General features: G+C 24.7%; 1 protein-coding gene across 1 annotated transcript; it reads right to left on the minus strand.

Annotated features, from left to right (window-relative positions):
- Positions 1-10,187: 10,187 nt before the first annotated feature.
- LOC134828350 (ejaculatory bulb-specific protein 3-like) lies at positions 10,188-19,017 on the minus strand. Its single transcript, XM_063841292.1, has 3 exons — positions 18,968-19,017; positions 12,868-13,096; positions 10,188-10,802 (listed from the first exon to the last, which is right to left on the minus strand). The coding sequence occupies exons 2-3, from the start codon at positions 13,079-13,081 to the stop codon at positions 10,618-10,620; spliced, it is 399 nt and encodes a 132-aa protein (XP_063697362.1). The 5' UTR covers positions 13,082-13,096; positions 18,968-19,017; the 3' UTR covers positions 10,188-10,617.
- Positions 19,018-22,455: the final 3,438 nt, after the last annotated feature.

Genomic DNA, 22,455 nt, shown 5'->3' on the forward strand with positions numbered 1-22,455 from the left:
ATTAAAAATAAAAGAATTGATTTTTTTTGTCGCGTGTAGGAGGAATTTTCATAGAATCAATTGAAAAGATTAAATTGTAGGAGGAAATTTATTGACAGATCTTTAAATAGAACAGATCGATTATTATATAAAAAAAATATTTTATTAAAATTTTCTATGTTCTCTTTAAGAAAAGAAAAATTAAAAATTTTATTTTAATTTAATTTCTTTTAATCATTGAGGCTCTAATTTATCATTTTTAATCATTTTATAACTCAAAACTGCCAAAAAAATGAAACTGAAAAAAAAAATTTCTTTGACACAGTTTTGATTTGAAAACTAAATCAAGAGAAAAACTATGTCAAAAACTGTGTCAAAACAATTTTTGTCAAATCTTGCTCCAAATGGATAAAAATTTGTCAGAGGGCTCTAATTTATCATTTTTTATCATTTTATAACTCAAAACTGCCAAAAAATTGAAACTGAAAAAATTTTTTTTCTTTGACACAGTTTTGATTTGAAAACTAAATCAAGAGAAAAACTATGACAAAAACTGTGTCAAAAACTATGTCAAAGCAATTTTTGTCAAATCTTGCTCCAAATGGATAAAAATTTGTCAGAGGGCTCTAATTTATCATTTTTAATCATTTTATAACTCAAAACTGCCTGAAAAAAAAAATTTGAAAACTAAATCAAGAGAAAAACTGTGTCAAAAACTATGTCAAAGCAATTTTTGTCAAATCTTGTTCCAAATGGATAAAAATTTGTCAGAAGGGCTATAATTTATCATTTTTAATCATTTTATAACTCAAAACTGCCAAAAAATTGAAACTGAAAAAATTTTTTTTCTTTGACACAGTTTTGATTTGAAAACTAAATCAAGAGAAAAACTATGTCAAAAACTGTGTCAAAAACTATGTCAAAGCAATTTTTGTCAAATCTTGCTCCAAATGGATAAAAATTTGTCAGAGGGCTCTAATTTATCATTTTTAATCATTTTATAACTCAAAACTGCCAAAAAATTGAAACTGAAAAAAAAATTTTTTCTTTGACATAGTTTTGTTTTGAAAACTAAATCAAGAGCAAAACTATGTCAAAAACTGTGTCAAAAACTATGTCAAAGCAATTTTTGTCAAATCTTGCTGCGAATGGATAAAAATTTGTCAGAGGGCTCTAATTTATCATTTTTAATCATTTTATAACTCAAAACTGCCAAAAAATTGAAACTGAAAAAAATTTTTTTCTTTGACACAGTTTTGATTTGAAAACTAAATCAAGAGAAAAACTGTGTCAAAAACTGTGTCAAAAACTATGTCAAAGCAATTTTTGTCAAATCTTGCTCCAAATGGATAAAAATTTGTCAGAGGGCTCTAATTTATCATTTTTAATCATTTTATAACTCAAAACTGCCAAAAAATTGAAACTGAAAAAAATTTTTTGATTTGCCTAGTTTTGATTTGAAAACTAAATCAAGAGCAAAAACTGTGTCAAAAACTGTGTCAAAAACTATGTCAAAGCAATTTTTGTCAAATCTTGCTCCAAATGGATAAAAATTTGTCAGAGGGCTCTAATTTATCATTTTTAATCATTTTATCAACTCAAAACTGCCAAAAAATTGAAACTGAAAAAAAAAAATTTTTTTTCTTTGACACAGTTTTGATTTGAAAACTAAATCAAGAGAAAAACTATGTCAAAAACTGTGTCAAAAACTATGTCAAAGCAATTTTTGTCAAATCTTGCTCCAAATGGATAAAAATTTGTCAGAGGGCTCTAATTTATCATTTTTAATCATTTTATAACTCAAAACTGCCAAAAAATTGAAACTGAAAAAAAAAATTTTTCTTTGACACAGTTTTGATTTGAAAACTAAATCAAGAGAAAAACTATGTCAAAAACTGTGTCAAAAACTATGTCAAAGCAATTTTTGTCAAATCTTGCTCCAAATGGATAAAAATTTGTCAGAGGGCTCTATTTTATCATTTTATAACTCAAAACTGCCAAAAAATTGAAACTGAAAAAAAAAATTTTTTTCTTTGACATAGTTTTGTTTTAAAAACTAAATCAAGAGAAAAACTATGTCAAAAACTGTGTCAAAAACTATGTCAAAGCAATTTTTGTCAAATCTTGCTCCAAATGGATAAAAATTTGTCAGAGGTCTCTAATTTATCATTTTTAATCATTTTATAACTCAAAACTGCCAAAAAATTGAAACTGAAAAAATTTTTTTTCTTTGACACAGTTTTGATTTGAAAACTAAATCAAGAGCAAAACTATGTCAAAAACTGTGTCAAAAACTGTGTCAAAGCAATTTTTGTCAAATCTTGCTCCAAATGGATAAAAATTTGTCAGAGGGCTCTAATTTATCATTTTTAATCATTTTATAACTCAAAACTGCCAAAAAACTGAAACTGAAAAAAAAAATTTTTTTTTGACACAGTTTTATTTTAAAAACTAAATCAAGAGAAAAACTGTGTCAAAAACTATGTCAAAGCAATTTTTGTCAAATCTTGCTCCAAATGGATAAAAATTTGTCAGAGGGCTCTAATTTATCATTTTTAATCATTTTTTAACTCAAAACTGCCAAAAAATTGAAACTGAAAAAAAATTTTTAATTTTAATTTTTTAAGAAATTTTGACTTGAAACTTTTCCATCCCTGAAATGAAGTAAAAACAAGATGATGCACGGATATAACAGAGACAAAGGACGTTCGAGTTATAATGAGCTAACCATTAAATCAAACATTGTTATCTTTTGTGCTACTTTTTGTTATGTTTCGCTTATCATCAAAAATGTGCGTTTCTACTTGTTATTTCAATTGTCAAGAGAAAAATCTGCGAAGACAAAACAAAAACAAAAAACCCACAATAAAAATTATTGTTATTTGCCAAATTATCATTAACAAAGCTTTTCACAAATAAATAAATAATGAAAACATCGCCAAACATCATTTTGAGGGTAAATTTCCACTCGTTCTGTTGTTGTTTGTGGTTTAATTGTCTATTTGATTGCTCACCGGAAACTCATTCAAAAAAAGAACGGACGTTCCGTGTTTTGCTTGTCTGTTTGTTTTGCGCTCTCGTGGTTTTTTTGGGAGGTGTGGTAATTGTTGTCGTCGTCGTCGTCTGGCAAAAACGTAGCATGACAACAATTAATTATTGCGTGGATGATTTTCATTCATTAAACGACGAGTTAGACTGACCTGCGGCAACAATAACGTGAAATTTTTGGTAAAAGACGCTTATAAGTTGACAGCTGGAGGAAGTTAATGGCACCATAAATTATCGTTGATTGATATAAATTGATAAACAGCGACAGAGACGAGTTCATTTCAGGTTGAGAGAAAATTTCGAAGAGAGAGTGGGAGAGAGAAAAAGTTCATTTTTTGATGTTAAACGAATCCTGATTAACATTCAGCACGAAAAATTACCAAATTGTCGGATTAACGTATTTCAAACCCTTTTTTCTGTGTTAATGATTAATTCAAGGATTATCCCGTCGTCGACTTTTTCCGTTTGTTGCACATATGCTTCGATGAATAAATAATAAAGGAGAACTGTTACCACATTATCATCGTCGTTAAGCCAACATTGGACTGTATTTCGTTCATAAATCAAGGCGGCATACCAACAAAAAAAAAATAAAACAATAAGAAAAACTTTTGCGTTAAATGCTAAAATTTTATGGAAGTCACGTACGAAAAACGTTCTGTTCTGCCATTAGATTCCGTCGTTACTTTGTTGAATGAAGCATGCGAGTGACATACGTCGGAAATTAATTGTTTTTTTAGCTGAGTAATTATTTGGAAAATTTTCTACCCTTTTATGTTCCAAAGCTTCTTCGACAGATTTTCAATTATTTTTTTTTTGTTTGATTTTCTGCATTTTCCGTCTTTGATGGCAACTCACTCCCATGAGAAATATATAATTTTAATATCATTTCGAATCATATTTTTACTCTGACACGACACTTTCAACATGTCACATGATGGAAAAATGCAATGAAATGCACAAGATGACACTCATACTTTGCAGAAAATTTTCATATAAGCATGATATCGATATATAAAAGATCTGTCATCCATGTCAGTATATTTCAAAATGAAAAATATTTTTCAACATCCAACAAATATGCTACCATTAAATTTACGTTTCAGGCAAAAAATAAAAAAAAAATTGAAAAATTTTTATGAAGAGGGAAAGTAACGGGAGCGCATTTTGTCTCAGGTGAGTTTTTATTAATTTTTAAAAATATTTTTTTTTTATTTTCAGAATTTTTTTAAGAATTTTTTTTAGAATTATATTCAATATTTTTTTAAAAATTTAATTTAATTTAATTTTTTTATTTTAATTTTTAATTATTTTTTTTATTATATTATTTTTAATTAAATTTAAATTAAAATTTGAGCAAATTTTTATGTTGAATTTTGAGACACTTTTTTTCATTTTTTTAAAAATATTTTTGGATTTCGTAAAAAATTTTTTTTTTGTAAATTTCATTTTTAAATTAAAATATCAACCAAATTTAATTTGGTTCAAAAATTAAAATTTAATTAAATTAAAAAAATTAAAATTTTAATCAAAAGGAATTTTAGTTGATTTAATTTGATTTTAATTTATTTTAATTAAAGAGATTTTTTTTTTTATTTTAATTAAAGAGATTTAATTTATTTTTTTGGATTTCGTATAAAAAAATTATTTTTTATTTATTTTTTTTATTAAAAAAAAAAATAAAAAAAATATTTAAATTCGAAGAAGCAAGAATCATTCAATTTTAAGCAAAACAGTAAATTTTTTTTTTTAAATTAAATATGCAATGTAATGAATTTTCTTACTTTAACAAATTTAGGGTAAATGTTTAATTACTTAAAAAAATATTAATTTAAATTGATAAAATTTATTAATTAATTAATTTAAAATAATTTAATAAATAATTTAAAAAATTAATTATTTAAATTAAAATTAAAAAAAATTAAAATTAAATGAAATTAAATTCAAATAATAAATAATTTAAAAAAAAAATTATAAAATAATTTTAAATTAATTTTTTTAAAAATTTTGTATAAAATTTAAATGAATCTTAATTTTCAATTAATAAATAAAAAAAATCAAAATTTTAACAAAAAAATACGATAAACAGACACACCTTCAAAAAACCTCAAAATTTCCTTTCAAAACGCGCATCGTAACAACTTTAACTTGTTTTTCTCCCACAAAAAAAAATTCAAACATGTCACTTTAAACTACTTTTTCCAAACAAAATTAAAGAGTTGCTCTTACTTGTTTTGAGCCATCTAACAATACCATCAATATCTAGCCACAAAACCAGCGAAACGCACGCAACATGTAAGAAGATAAAAATCCAATTTTGTACTTTTTGTGTTTCGTGTTTTTGTTGTTAGGTACATGTAATATTCCGCGCGTCGTATGTGTTTTCGCTGCGATACAAAACTTATAATGATAACAATAAAACTTCCACGGGAATAAAACGGAACAAGAATGAACGCAAATATTGTTACTATAAATTACCTTCTCTGTTCGTCGAGGAGTCATATCGACGCTGCAAGAACGAAAATGCGTCGTGTTCACGTAAAAAAATGATAAAACAAGACAAGGAAAATTGCTGAAGTTTCTATTTTATGTTTACAGCGACATGGATTCCAATAGGAAAAAGTTTGTACAAAAAAAAACAAAGAAAAATAACAACATCAAATAATAATAGTTTTGTTAAGGATTTGATTGCTCGGGATATTTTTGTTTCAATCTTGGAAACGGAGCACAAAATCTGTTGAATTTCGTAACAAACTTGATTTGTCATCGTTTTAACGAAGAACTTCTGGCAATCTGGACCATTTTATTTACATTTTCTGCTAACATTTTGTGTAATTTTCCGTCTATTTGTTGAGCAAATAGAAATGTTAAAAGTTTCGCAAACTGTTTTCGAGTGAAACAGAATTTTCATCGCAATTGATGAAACAAAAGTTCGTAACGAGTAGTTCTTTGATGATGATGACATGTATCGAAAAATTGCATTTCCGATATTTTTGTTGTCAATTCAAGTCACGTTGTGTCCCTTTTTGTGAAATAAATCAAAACAAATAGTTTGTCTTGTACTTTGTCTCAAAATATCATAAAAGAAATATTTTTTCGTCGTCTCCTTGCAATAATTTAACATAAATTACGAAACTATTCGAACAATGAAGATTTTCACTTTTTTGAATTTTTTAAAGATTTTTTTTTTCGCTAAAGTTTCATGAAGATTTTCACTTTTTTGAATTATTTAAAGAATTTTTTTTTTTCGCTAAAGTTTCATGAAGATTTTCACTTTTTTGAATTTTTTAAAAAATTTTTTTTTGTTAAAGTTGAGCAAACTTTGTTCCTTCTCCAAAAGAGTAGATAACGTCTATTGTTTTTGTTTATTATGAGCATCAAGTCAAGTCGAACGCGGAAAAATAAATTGGAACAAAAGAATCGTGTTCACTTTACAAAAAAAATTTTTTTTTCAGGAGTGAACAATGAACTTCAACAAATCAAAAAAGATGCAAGCAAGAAATACTTTTTAATGGATCTTTTGTTTATTTTCGCTGCAGATAGTTTTTTAAGTGCTCACAAGTGAATATTTTTTTTTGTCTTTTTTTCCTTCTCCCATTGTTCTGAAATATAAATAAAACTTGGCTTTTGTTTTTTCACATTTTACTCGCTAAAACACCTTTGGGATGTCTCTGTTACATTTTCTGGACAATTTTTTTCTGCTTCTGACACAAATTCCCGGAATGGATCTTCATTACATTTTAATTTTGTCTCTAGATGACTTTATTTTATTTTTTTTGCTTTTTTTTTCAGAGCGACAAACAAACCAACAAAAAAAGTCACAGACCGCCATGGGAATGAAACACACAAAAAAATTTAATAAACAGACGAACAGCGAAAAAAAAAAGTTTTTTTTTGTGTTGGAAAAAAACAGGACAAAGTTTGCTATGGGGAACATTACGATTCGGTTTGTAATCAAGCTGGATTTGCTGCGTGAAAAACAACGTTTAAAAGCGAGAAATTAACTTTTTGTAAAAAAAAAAGATAAACGCAGGTGACACAGATAAGGCACAATCACTGCAACTGAAGTTGGGCACTAATTCCATGCAAATGGAGATGTAAATTAGACAATTTGCAAGTAAAGTGCCTGAAATCCAGCAGCTTACCGCAGTTATTTGTAGTATATGTTCCATATACTACTTTGTTTTTGTTGCATAAAAAATGCCCATTTTGTGATACCCTATCCCTCGAATTGTCGTCAAAAAAATTTTTTTTCTAATTTTTTTTTTCTAAAATTTTTTTTTTAATTTTTTTTTTCAAAAATTTTTTTTTTATTTTTTTTTTAATTTTTAAAAAAAAAATTTTTTTTTCAAAATTATTTAAAAAAAAATTTTTTTTTTCTAAAATTTAAAAAAAAATTTTTTTTCTAAAATTTAAAAAAAAATTTAATTTCTAAAATTTAAAAAAAAATTTTTTTTCATACATTTTTTAAAAAAATTTTTTTTTCAATTTTTTTCCAAAAGATGGACAATAATTTCTCATAAACTAAACATCGACTCGAATTCGAATTCGCTTTGCTAATTCAAGGTACTTTTCACTTGTTGTTGCTGAATAATTTGAAAGTTTAAAAAGTGACTTTGATGAAAAATTCATGTTTGTTTTTTTTTTAAATGGACAAAGTTCAAAAGCTGCAACTTATGCTAAAAAGCAATAACGGAGTCTTTGTCATTAAATGCAAATCGAGGCAAATCACTGTGCCATCTAATTATGTAAATTGCATGTTTCTGCACTAAATTGGCTCAATGCAACATTGCGAAAGAATAGAAGCGGAGTAAAGTAAGTAAAATATTGTTATCCTCACTGTAAATTTTTTTTCTTCTTTCATTATATTTTTATTAGCTCGACGCTGTTCTGCTTTTCTTTTCAGAAGAGTTTTTTTTCGACGTTGACTCAACGATTTGTGATCCAATTAGACGACTGAATTTTATGACTTGAAATATGGCGACGTTCCTTGCAGCGAAAAAGTACGTGCCAACGAGGATTTGTCACTCGTAAATTATTACCATCAAGGTCCGATAATGTGACATGTGTGATAAATAGAAAAAAAAAGGTACGAAGGTCTTATTAATGATTCATTGGATGTAAGTTCTTTGTTCAAATTTTAGTTTCGCGAGACGTTAAAAAAAAGAATTTGGAGCATTTCAGGTAAGTTTTTTGATTTTTTTTTTTTTGATGTTATAAATAATAAATAAACAAAATAAATAATCCAAACCAAGCAAAATTTTAAAAACAACTCAAACCTTCAACGAGGTATTTTCCCTTTTTCGTTTCGTAAATTTTTCCAACTAAAATTCATCGAGCGAAACGTAAATTTTCTTCAATGTCCCAAAATTTCACCGTCTATCAATACCAAACACGCAATTTTCGTCAAAACTATTTGTTCCACTGTTTGATTTCTGTTGCTTTTCCTTCTTCTTTCGTTCTTCATAAGTCTCAGCTTTAACCATTTTCATGGAATAAGAAGATAAAATAGTATTAAATGTAGGATAAAATTGGTTGAATCCCTCGTGTCACATAAAAACTCATATAGTCATAACGTAACGAGCGCTCGGAAAAATTTTATGATTATTGAAGAAAGAATTTTTTTTTCTTTATATCCAAAAAAAAAGCTCATTAATCAGATTTCCATTTGTCACTCACTCTTATATAGTTTTCAGTTTTAAGACACGTTTTTTTTTCAAATTAAATGAAAAATTTTCTTCGTCCTTTTTTTGTTCGTCGTTCGCTAATCTTTTTTGGGCTTATAGTAAGACAGGCAACGTGTCATTCATCCAAGGTAACATTGTAGCCATCCTATTTAAATTATCTCCATAACGTAATAAATGGCAAGCAAAGCCCGTTGAATAGGTCATCAGCCGAACAAATGAAGGTTTTCGTACAAACTCGACGTGTTTTTCGTTGTTTATCTCCTTTGCTACGTTGTATCGCTAACGATGTCGTTCATAATTATTTTGTCTCGCATTTGAAGTAGTAGAGGACTATCAAACACCTCCAATTTGCACACAAAGCGGTTGAAACGAGAGATTTAACGACATAAATTGAGATAATTAAAGTTAATGAAGTAAATTTTGAACAGCTTTCGAGAAGGTACGGAAAGTAATTTGCTTTAGAATTATTCGAACAGTTTTGCCTTAATTAAAATGTGACAAATTAAAGTTACGGGGCGTCTCCATTAGTTGTACGTGACGAAAGCCAAACCGCCGATATGTGAGGAAAATTGTTTATTTATATGAACATTTTTGCTCTAACATTAGATGGGAAAACTGTTGAAGTGAATATTTTAAGCAAATTTTGGTTTTTCAGAGGATCAGAAGTTAAGAAGATTATTTTATTTATAATCCGTTATAGTTGAAAGGTTACGTAGATGGAGTTGGTTCGTTCAAATTTAAGCTTTAAAGGAATTTAAATTGATTTTTGATTTTAATTTTTGATCAATTTTTTAAAATTTTTTAACAAGGTAAATTAAATAATTTTTAAAAAATAATTTTATTAACTTTAAAAATAAAAAAAAAAATTTTATTTTAAGTTAATAAAACTTGAAAAATTTTATTAACTTAAAAAATTAAAAAAAAAATTAAAATAAAAAAATTATAAATTCTTGTAAAAATAAAAAAAAATTAGAATTTAAAAAAAATCATTTTATTAAAAAAATTTAAAAATTTTAAAAAAAAAATCTTGTTAAAGTTAATAAAATTAATTAAAAAAAAAATTATTAACTTTAAAAAATTAAAAAAAAATTTTTTTTAATCTTTTAAAAATTTAAAGTTAATAAAATTAATTTTTTAAAAAATTTTATTAACTTTAAAAAATTAGAAAAAATATTTTTTTAATCTTGTGAAAATTTAAAGTTAATAAATAGAATTTAAAAAAATCATTTTATAAACTTTAAAAAATTAAAAAAAAATTTTATCTTGTAAAAAATTTTTTTTTTTATAATTTTGTAAAAATTTAAAAAATCAGTAAAAAAAACTTACAAAGTAAAGTTCATTGCATATCAACACAATTTTAATTTTTTCCTCTGAAAAAGTATGAAAAAAACTCATTTTCTCATGACGACGGTTAAACATAAAAAGTTTCATAACAAAATATATTTTTTATTCAATTAATTTTTTTTTGTTTGTCTTATCTTAATTCTTATAACATTTTTTTTTCATTTTCTTGTAAAAACTTGCTTATAAAATAATAAAAGCAGTAAAAGACAGTCGATGATCATAATACGAATTACGTTGAGTAGCAACATCATTATTAAGTATCATTAGCATCGTGTCTGTCTTCTATCTACCGGAAAGTGTAAAGAAAAGTTTAGTTGAGATATCCCTTGATGTCCGTTATGCTAAAGTATCACATCAAGCGAATGAAAAACGTGAAAAAAAGTATAAAAGGTGGACTTTTTCATTTAATTTTCTTCTTTCTCTCTCTTCTGTCATCGTCTTCTGCGTGTTTTGTCTTAAGGAATGGACAAACTCCGAGCCTTTCAAGAGACGACGATGATATTGAGACAAAGTTAATTCAATCTTATTATCTAAGTATCTGTCATTATTATTTTTTTCTTTAGGATTGTTGATTTTCCTTTGTCCATTTTTCCCGGTAGATGCCTTCAGGATCGTATTTCTCGACAAGTTGGGCGTATTCCTTTTGCTTCTTGTCCTGCAAATGGAAAATTACTTTGCGTGCGTTGCGGCGTTGAGTTTCCGTGCATTTGTCGCAATTGGAGCGGAAGGCATCAGGTAAAGTTTCTGCGAAAAAAAAAATAAAATATTAATTTTTACTCAATTTTCAGAGTTCAATTAAAACTCAATTCCATGAAAAATGTATATCAACCACAAAAAGGTTACTCGATGGCATTTCGTATGTTTTTTTCGTTGTGAATAACTGATATGATAAATTAATTTCCGGCAAAATGAATACATTCTGTGTGCATTTCACCGCGCAAAATGCATAAAATTATCATCAACGTCATCAGATGGAAGGAAATTTGCATACATTTGCATGCTTTGTGATATTTTGTGACAGTTTGCTGACATAAATCAACTGGGACTGCGAATGATTCTGGTTTAATTTTATAACCTTTTATTAAATAACTTTTGTTTTTTTTTGTAGTTGGAGAGAAATTGTCACTTTTTGTCTCAAAAAGAAAAAAAAACGGTTTCAACTCAACCACAAATTGTTAAAAAGATACAAAAGGGAAGAAAAAATTGTTTATCTCTCTGTAACATGAGCTCGAGATAATTTTCACGCATCAACGTTCGCTTCCTGTGAAAAATATGCCTCAATTCAGGGAAAACTTAGCTTATTACGGAAAAGCATGTTGTTTTGTACCCAGATGATTACTCAGTGACATTATTTACAGTCATTTTTTGTGTTTGTTTGTTTAGCAAAAGGGAAGAAAAGAACAGTAAGAGGCATAAAAACAAGAAATGCGGGGGAAAAGCGACACAGAAATAATTTGTTATGGAAAAAACTACAAAATTAATGTGTTGACGTGGCTTGTTTTTATCACTCAAGCAACAAAGGAGGGATATAATAAATGAGGAGTTATGGAAAAAAAGGAAAATTTCATATTTTTTAATAAGAGGTAAGTCAAAAGAAGAGTTTTTATAATGAAAAAATATAAAAGATGTCACAATTTTTTGGTAAAATATAATTTTTTAAGCAATTTTAACTTTTAAGTTTAATTTAAAATAAAAATTATTATTTTAATTAAAATTCAATTAAATTAAAAAATTAATTAATTTTAATTAATTAAATTAAATTTTAATGAAAATTATTTTCAAACTGAATTCTAATGAAAAAAATTATTTTAAAAATTATTAAAAATTATTTTTAATTTTTTAAATTTCAATTTTAGAAAAAATAATGCCGCATTTTTTCAAAATAAATTTTAAATGCTATAAAAATTATTAAGTTAATATTTTTTTTTCAAAAAAAATCAAAAAATATAATTTCTGAGCGTTTTTTCTCCTTCGAAATTAAAAATTAAATTTTTATAATAACTTTTTATTTTAATTTTTTAAATTGATTTTTTTTTAATTTCTTGAAAAATTTTTTTTTTATTTCGAATGAAAAAATGCTCTGAAATTAATTTTTTTAAAAAATATTTCGAGCTTTTTGCCATTAAATAAATAATATTTCGAAAAATTTCAAAATTTTTTATATAAAATAAATAAAATAGAATTTTTTTTAAAACTGATTTTTTTTTCAAATACCTAAATATTTTTTTTTTAAAGTAATTTTTTTTATTTATTTTTTTTTTTTTCAAAAAAAATTTTTTTTTTTTTTTTCAAAAATTAAAAATTTTTTCTTCTAAAATTGTAAATATAAGTTTTGATATTTTTAATACGAAAATTTCGAATATCAAAAATTTATGATTTTTAAGATTTTTTTAAATGCTCATCATAAAATTACGACAAACGCAATTTCAATTTTCCTCCAAGCGAGTTAATTGATTGGTCTATAACCTTTCTCTCTGTTTATCTTGTCATTTTCTGTTTGTTTGTCTTTCCTCTTATTTCTGTTTCTGTGGTTTATTTATATTTATTAGGTTGCGAGTTTGTGACATCCAGTGCAATAATATTTATTTATTTGTCTTTCAGCACGAGAACGAGTTTATGCGGGCAACGAAATTTGTTATCATTAAAAGCCCATTATTGGTCATTACATCCTCGGCATTTCTCTTAATGATTATGGGAACAGCGATAAACAGAAGAAAAAGTTATTTCATCCATTTAATTGCTCGGAATCATGTTAATGACAGCGCGCCCGTAAAATGACGAGGGAAACGATCAAACGAACGCTACTTACTTTTGAGTTCTCGTCCTTCTTGCGTGCAGGGACCCTTCTCCAACAGACATTTGATGTAGTTGCTCAATATCCGGTCGTTGTTGAGAATTTTGTCGACATCCACGTTATCGAAGCGACTCGTGTACTGTTTCTGCTTCGGGCTTTGTTGCGAATACGCCTGATGCAGGAGCACCGAGAGGACAATGAACACCGTGACGAATGCGAATCGCTTCATTTTGCGGGGTTGAATCTGCAACGAGAAATTTTTAATTAAAACCCACATCATCAATAACTCGAAATTTACACGAGAATTTTGTCATGTGAATCTCAATTATTCAATTTATTCTGTTTTGGAGTGATTGATACGAAAATATTTTCGTGTAACATATTGGTTACGACAAAAGCAGGCAATGTGACAAGGAAACGCACAGCATTTTAATTTACTGTTTTGCATTTTAAATTGAAACGGAGCCTGACATGCATTTCCATCAAGTCTCGAATAATTTGCGAATCAAGAGGCACGCTAACCCAAAGTTAACTTTGCGGTACGCGAAATAAACGCGAATCACACCGTCAGTCAAAAATTGTGTGCAGCAATCCGTTTCATTCAATTTTGGCATGAAACTAAAAAGGATTATAAATTTTAATCCGCCTCTATTGTGGTTGGTATCGATTGATTTTTTAAACAAATTTTTTTTGCAGCTTTTAAATTTTGATTGAAAATCATGAAGCAGTCAAGCGTGGCAGTGAAAAGTGCTTGAAACAGCGATTATTTGATGTGTGCGGAAGTTTAATGAACTGTAACTTGTTTGACTATCATTAGCAATTCAAAGTTTGGATAGTGATACGGAGAAAATGTTTGAACAAGAATTGTTTACAATCGATTCTAAGAAAATTGTATGATCAATATTTGGCAGGTAAGTTACAACTATAAAGTCATTATTTCCTATTTAAACGAATTTTAAACGAAGTTTTTTTTTTCATTTTTGGAAAATATTATTTTTAAAGAAATTTATGCAGTTTTACATCATCAAAATTAAAGCGCTTTCAACAAGACAACTCAGAAAATGAAAATTTTCAATGTAAAATACCTTCAAAGTAAGTTTACTGCATCAGATATCTTAAGCAGATGTTCGAAATAACTTGAAATATTTTCTTTAAAAGGCAAGTCGATGTAACATCGATATAAGCGATGTAAAAATTTTTGAGAAAAGATGAAGACATTCAATTTTTTCGTCAATTTAAAATTTGTTTTAACAATGAAAAAATTTAAATTTTTATTAAATTATAAAAATAATTTTTTTTAATTAAAAATAATTTTTTTTTTAAATAAAAAAATTATTATTTTTTTTTTAAAAAAAAATATTATTTTTTTATTTTAATATAATTTTTCATTTTTAAAATATTTTAAATTTAATTAAAATTTGAAAAAAATTTAAAAATTTTGATTTTTATGAAAATCATATAAATGTAATTATTTAATTAAAATTATATTAATTTAATATTTATTTTTTTAACTAAAAAATTATTTTAGAAGTTTAAAGTATAAAATTTAAAAAAATGAATATACAATAAAAATAATATAATTTTAATTAAATAATTAAATTGATATGATTTTTATAAAAACCTAAATTAGAGGATTTTTTTCAAATTTTATTTATTAAAAAATCAAATTATTTAAAAAATTATGAAAAAAATCAATTAAATAATTTAAAAAAAATAATTTTTAAAAAAAAAAATTTTTTTTTAAATCAAGTAAAATTCCAAATTTTTTTTTCAAAAAAAAAAAAAAATTTTTTTATTCTTTGAAAAAAATTTAATTTTATTTTTAAGAAATTTAATTTTTTAAAAACTTCTCAAACCGATTTTAAAATTTGCTAAAATCGATTTTGAACGTAACATTAAATAAGTAACATTAAACAAGTTGAAATTTAGGAAAAAAATTTAAAAAAATTTTTTTTCACAAATTTTCACATATCCTTTAAAATTTGTGACAATCTAAGTAAAAGACATCCTTTGTTGTCATTCTCCCATTTTATCGTTGGTTTTAATTTATGGTCACTTTGTTAATTCCTTCCCATTTGCATAACAAATGTCCGTGCAAATATACTCGACAACATCTACATGAAACCCGAATATATTAATTTTCCAGATCCGAGTAAATGTAAACTAACATGCACTGCATTCATTTGGCAAATGGCTTAGAACGCAAACAGACAAATCATACGAGTTTGTGTAAATTTGAACATTTGTCCGAGACAGAGAGAGAGAACTCGGAATAATTTATTGTTGAGTATGTGTGTTAAATCCCATTTTGATTTACTGCAAAGGATGCGAATGCTGTTTCGTGATGGATTGAGTTAAAGCTCCATTTTCAACATTTTCAAGTTTTTAGAGGTAAACGACAAAGTTTTATCTTTAAAACACTCTTTAAATGCACTTTTTAGTGGAAAAACTTTTGAATAATGTTTGTTAACACAAAATGTCTTCTAACATCGTGTTCCATTCATCGAAGCATTTAATTAGCTTCCTTCCCTTGTTCTTCGTCGTACACATTTTCCTTGTCATTTTCTTGCACTTTGTTACTTACTCTGTTTATACAAAGTTTATTGAGTTAGGAAGTAATTAAAAATGAACTTTTATTTCTCTTTTAGTTTATCGAGGCACTTTTCTCGTGAAACAACAAAACTCGAATGTGCAAAGTTTCTGTCAAGCCCTTAAAATGAAACTTTAAAACGAGTTTTTTTGTCAATCAACGTCTCGTCACCGATAATGAACGACGACGAAATGAGAGAGAGAGAGAGAGAGAAAAATAATTACCGAAGCCAGACAAACAAACAAAAATAAAAACTAGATACTTTTGGCATAAATTAAGTAATTTATGGTGCGTTAAAGATATCTTGTGGCAGGTACTTTTCTCCGTTCCGTGAGACAAGAGACATGAAAGACGATTGTTATGCAAGCGCAATGAGACGAGACACAAACTCGTTTGCAATAACACTGGATTATGACAAAAAATATTATTTTAAGGAAGTTCATGAACCGACGTCGTCGTCGGATGGATTATAAAACGACCTTTTTTCCGTACAAACCATCATCCAAAAAATAACCAGATTAAATTATGTGATGAGGGTGAACTGTTCTGTCGTGTCTCGTGTCTTGTAAAATGGGTTGATGGTACCTAATTGCCCTTTGCATTAAAAAGAAAGAAAAAAAGGAGAAAAGGTATCACGGTTCAGGTAATTCAACTCTTTTAATGGTTTATTTATTAGAAAATAATGTTTGATTTCTCATTAAAGTTTAATTTTGTAGCTTGAGCGATTCTCTTGAACGGCATGACGCAAGGCTTTGATGATTTTTGAGCAAATAGTTTGATGTAATCTGCGAAATGATTCCTTTTGATGCGGCACAAAGAGCATTAAGAGATTCGTTTTTATTGACTGTGATTACGTGAAAATGTGAAACTTTTTTTTTCTTCGTGATTTTATTGAATTAAATTTTTATTTCATTTTTATTTTTTTTTTTTAGATGAAAAGGATTCCGAAAACGGATTAAAAGTTATGACACTTGGAACGAAAAATATAAAAATACGAGAAAATAGTGAAAAGAGAGGAAAAGGAGATTATTGGGTAAGTTTTATACTTTTTCTTTTTTATAGAAAATTGAAATGCGTTTCAATAAAAAAAAAATAAATTTAACTCTTTTGCCTTTAAAAATATAAAAAAAAAAATTTAATTTGGCGTCAAACATTTAAATTATTTTTTTTATAAAATTATTTTAATTAATTTTAAATAAAATAAAATTATTTTTTTAAATATCATTTTAATATAAATATTTAATTAATAATCATTCTTTTTTATTATTAAATTTTCTAAAAAAAATATTTTTTTTTTTATTCAAGTAAATAAAATTATTTTAATTTATTTAAATTAATTAATTAAAAATAAATTAAATTAATTTAAAAAAATTAAAATAATTATTTAAATATTATTTTAAAAAAATATTTAATTAATTATTTTTATTATTAATTTAATTAAATTTATTGATTTAAATTTGAAATATTTTTTTCAATTATTTTTATTATTAGATTAATAAAATTAACTAATTTAAATTTGAAATTAATTTTTTTTTGAGTTAAGATTTTTTTCGAAAAATTTTTTTTTACATTAAAAATTAAAATTTTCTCATAAAAAATACATTTTAGTCCCTAATATCATTTTTTGACTTTCTTTTCAGATTTATTCGTTCATTTAATCAACACAACACACAAAGATAATCTCATCACAGTAAAAAATTTCGTAGAAAATTTTCTCTATTCATTCTTTCGTTCTTCACACTTATCAATCAGGAGATTTATTGCTCGGTTGCTACAAAGTACAGAAAAAAAGGAACGGCTCAAAGGCGATTAAACTGACACGACAGAGATGTATGACTTAATTGAGTGAGTGAAAGATTTCGCTTTACAAAAAAACGAAAAGAGAAAAGAACTTAATCGTCTCATCACACATCAATCATTTTATTGCCTGTGAAACATCAAAAGGATTTTAGTTGGTTAGAAATTCTTTGGAAAACTTCTCTTTGAAAAGAAACATTTATTGGTTTTTGGTGAAATTGTAAAAAGATGAAAATCTACAAAAGGATTATTTTGGATTGGAAAATCTTTTTTTCAGGTAAGTTCATGAGAATTGTTTTAAAGGTTAAGATTTTTTTATATATTTTGGATTTTTTTTAAAATAAATTTTAATTAAATTTAAAAAATTTAAATTAATTTAATTTAAAAATTATTTTAATTTAATTTAATTTAATTTTTTTAATTAATTTTAAAATTTTAAATAATTTTTTTTATTAAATTTTATTTAAATTTAAAAAAATAAATTAATTAAAAATGTCTTTTATTAAATTTTAATAAAATTAAAAAAATTAATTAATTAATTAAAATATTTAATTTAAAAAAAATTAAATTAATTTAAAATTTTTTTTTTATAATTTTAATTAAATTTTAAAAAAAATTAATTAAAAAAAAAAAAAAAAAAATTATAGAAAAATTTATAAAAATTATTTTAATTAAAAATTTAATTTAAAACATGAAAAATCATGATAAAAAGACGAGATATTTTATACAAATATTGAAAATTCATGAAAATTTTTCAATAATCATAAATAATTTTTTTTATTAATTCTGCAGTATTTTCATCATTTAATCAAAAACATGCAATTTTATTCGAAAATTTTCATTTTCTGTCATATTTTCATTAAATTCCCTTCAAGCTTTAATGACTTTATTGGCATTCTGTCCTTTTCCGCAATAATAATTTTGCAATATAAAGTCATTACTGTTTCAAAAGCATTCCACAGTAACAAATTTTAGTTTTTGCTTTTGACTCATGTCCCCATAACATTTCAACTTTTCGTTTTTGTTACGAAATAGTTTTCAGCAAAGTTGTTGGAAACCCCTAAAATTCTTAATTAAACTTTTGCTTCTTCTTCGTTACTCTGCCTGGATGAAAAACGACCGGCAGTAAATAAATTTCTTACAACGATAAACTTTTTCCTTCAATTATTCAGCTGAATTTATTTAATACCTTCGCTATCTCAGGAAAAACTATTTCAATTAGGAGCATTTTAATTTACTTTTCTTCATAAAGTAACTTTTTTTGTCATCAGATTTTTTTTTTTTCAAGAAATAAAAACAGCCGATAGCAACAAAGTTAAGATTCCAGTTTCTTACATAACTGAGCGTCGCTCTTTTTTGACACAAACTTTTTATTTTTTTTTTTTTTTGTTGTTGAATCAATATTGTTATTAATTAACCTACTTTAAATATTTCTTGGTTTGTTGTCGTTTTGTCACCGCAAATCGTGTTTGACACACATTCGTAAGTAAATTTTAAAAAAAATCGCGCGACTTGTGAAAATTTGCACATAAACGCGCGCGCGAGAGAGAAACAGTTTCGTTCGTGACATTAATAAACTCAACACGTCCGAAATTTTTATCAATGAGACAGGTTTTTTTTCTTTTTCGAAACTCGTTTGCGGCGCTCGGTGTGATTTTATTATGTAATTTTTTGTAAACATGACAAGAAATTTGTAGTAATAAAATTCATAAAAAAAAATTAACTCACCTGATATGTAAATTTTTTCAGAAAAATAAAAAGAGAGACAACCACTACAAACTAACACTCGAGCTAAACTGACAGAAATTCGAAGTGTGAAATTTACTTTTTATATTTTTAGTCTCCCTTCCACAAATTCCCTCTCCGATTGATTTCTCCGTCGCGTTGTGCTTTAAATAAATATTTTTTTAAATGTTTTTGCAATTTTGTGTCTGTTTATAGAGTAATGTTAAGTTTTGGTTTCAGGGGTAAAATTGTTATTATTGCCGGTTTTATTGAATAACAATATTGGTTGATAAAGTAAATAATGTGAGTTTTTTTGTAGGATGAGGTCATTCTCGATGTACGTGTATATGTGAAGAAGAAGTTGAGAAGAACTTGGTCAATGTTGATCGTCTTCGCGGAATTTCACGTGATGATCGATTTTTGAAGGTCATTTTTTTCGCCATTTATTCTCCATTTATTCTAGAACGTTTGTTTTTAGATTTTTTTTGCTATTAGGTAAGTTTAAAAAAAATATTTTTTTAAACATTTTTTTATAAATTTTTAATAAAAATTTTTGAATTTTTTTTTTAATTTTTAATAAAAATTTTTTTTTTTTTTTAAATTTTTAATAAAAATTTTTGAATTTTTAATAAAAATTAAAAAAAAAGATAAAATTTTTAGATTTTACAAGAAGTATAAAAATAGGTGTAAAAATTTTCAATGAAATGTCGCAAATTCAAAATTAAGCTCATAATCGGCTAAATTTAATTTTTTTTCTCGAATAATATTTAATTTTTCATTTGAATAACGAGAAAAAAAATTTTTTAAGATTTAAAATATTTAATAAAAATTTAAAAAAAAATAATTTTATAAAAATTTAAAAAAAATAATTAAAAATTAAGAAATCACAAAAAAAAATTAAAAAAAATATTTTTCAAATAAAAAAAAAATAATGTTAATAAATTAATAATTTTCAAATATTTTGAAAATTGAATAATTAAAAAATTAATTTATAAAAATAAAAATTTAAGAAATCACAAAAAATAATTTTTTTTTATATTAAAAATTTTTAATAATTTTAATATTGAAAAATTTAATAATTTACTTCTAAATTTTTAAAAAATTTATATTTAAAAATTAATTAATTTTTTCACAAGAAAAATGAATCAATTTAAAAATTTTCAGCTTGTTAGCTGTTCACATTCATCTTTTTTTTTTTTTTGTTAAAAATCTAACCCAAAACAACAACACAATTTCAACAGTTAAATCCTTCCTTTGAATCCGAAAATTTACTCCTAAAATATTTCACATATTTCACACTTCAAAATGAACAAATACCGCTCGGAATGAAAAACCAACGAAAAACAACTCTTTGTGTTACAAAATTTTACAAGCAATCAGTGCGAGCTTTACATTCGATGTGTGCATAGTTAAAATTAAAACAATGTTTTACTAAAGCTGATTTGCTTCATGCATGTTAAAACATGACAAAACTTCCAAACACACAACCCATATACGAATTAAAAGGATTTGGGATGTTTTCATGCCAAAAATTGAATAAGAGACGAAAAAGGGTGTAAATGACACATTTTAGGCAAAGGATTTAGTAATAACAATAACTGCTATGGGGGTATAACAGCTGATAATTTAGTTCTATTGAATTCCAAGCATTTTCCTGTGAAAAACTTTATGAACAATAGCGACTTCATTAAACTATAAATCCAGAGTAAATAAACAATAATTGGGTTGGTTTTGGCAAAAATCTTTATAATACTCGAAATTATGGCAAGAAAATGGAAAAATAAATCAATAAAAGCAATCAACTTTTATATAAAATTAATTTATGTCATTCGAAAGTTTCAATAGAACGAAGAGGTAAACGAAACTCGAAACCGACATAAAATTAAAATAATGATAAGCATTTTACGGGAAATAAGTACAAAAGACTTTTAATTGCTTTTCGACGAATTTTCCGTATTTAGTTCGCAATTATTATTTTAAACTTTTGTTCAACTCTAATTATTATTGCAAATTAAAACATTATTATGCGAAATATGTTTTCTGTGCTCAGGTATTTATTTTCTCTCTCTGAATTATTTAGAATTTGATTTTCAATTAATTACAGAATTTAGAGTATTTCCTGTACAATTTTTAATAATATCACAAAATAACGAAAAATTAATCGTTTTGTTTATTTTCAAGCTTTTAAAATTTTGTAAACAAATTGGATTTTGTTTACTTCTTGTAAAGATGGAAGTAATTTATTTTACATTAAAATTTTAACACGTAGAAACTGTGAAGAAGCAATAATCGGAATCAAGGATGAATGCAAAGTTAAATTCAATAACAATAACCAATTGTTCCTTAATTATACGAGAAATACCAAATATTGGAAATACTTGACTTGATAAAATAAGATTAAATTGAACAATTTTCGAATAATTTTACAAAAGGACTATTGAAGATAATTTTGAGAATCCTTTTTGTTTAAGAATGACCTGATTGAAATTGAAATTTTAAGAAATATTTTAAAAAAAAATTTAAGAAGGTTTTTATATGAAAATTATGAATTACTTCAAGTGCATAAAATTAAAATGTTAGAAAAAAATTTTTAAATTATTTTTTTTATTTTAAATTTAATGAAAAAGAAAATAAAAAAATTTAAAATTATTTATTTTTTTTTTATTTTAAATTTTTCAATTAAAAAAAATTTAAAATTTAAATTTAATTAATTATTTTAAATTAAAATTCAATGGAAAAAAAATTAGAAAAAGAATTTAAAATAATAATTTTTTTTCAATATTTTTTTAAAAAATAATTAAGTTGATTAATTAATTAATTATTTTAAGTTTAAATTTAATAAAAAAAAGTTTGAAAAAAACTTTAAAATTTAAATAATTGTTTTTTAATTTTTTAAAAGATTAATTAATTAAATTAATTCATTATTAATTATTTTAAGTTAAAATTTTATGAAAAAATTTTTAAAAAATGTTAGAAAAAACTTTTAAAATTGATATTTATTTTTTTTAAATTTTTTCAAAAAATAATAATTATAAATAATTAATGAATTAATTTATTTATTATTTTAAATTTAAATTCAAAGAAAAAATTACCCCTCACGCTATGCAATCCATCTCACTCATCAATATTCACAAAACTTCCTCAAAAATATTTTTTTTATCAATTTGAAAACTCACCCAGAAGTGAATGTTTATTTATTACCTTTTCATATTTTCATATTAAAACGAGATGATCTTCATACAAGATTAGCATTAATTTATCATTTTTCAGTGTCAATGTTTAGAACTTGTTTTTTTTTTCAACACCACGCCATCGAAACCGGAAAACTTGCACTTTTTTATCACGAGGACTTTTGATTTCTGTGCAAATTTTATGAATAATTTATTATTCGCCGAAAAAAAAAATAAAAAACCAGAAAGAGTCTCGCGAGATGCAAATTTAAGATTATTATAACCAAAAAATTGTCATTTCTGCAAAATTAATGTTGTTTA

The sequence above is a fragment of the Culicoides brevitarsis genome, chromosome 2 (genome assembly GCF_036172545.1).
Source record: "Culicoides brevitarsis isolate CSIRO-B50_1 chromosome 2, AGI_CSIRO_Cbre_v1, whole genome shotgun sequence".
Classification (NCBI taxonomy): Eukaryota; Metazoa; Arthropoda; class Insecta; order Diptera; family Ceratopogonidae; genus Culicoides; species Culicoides brevitarsis.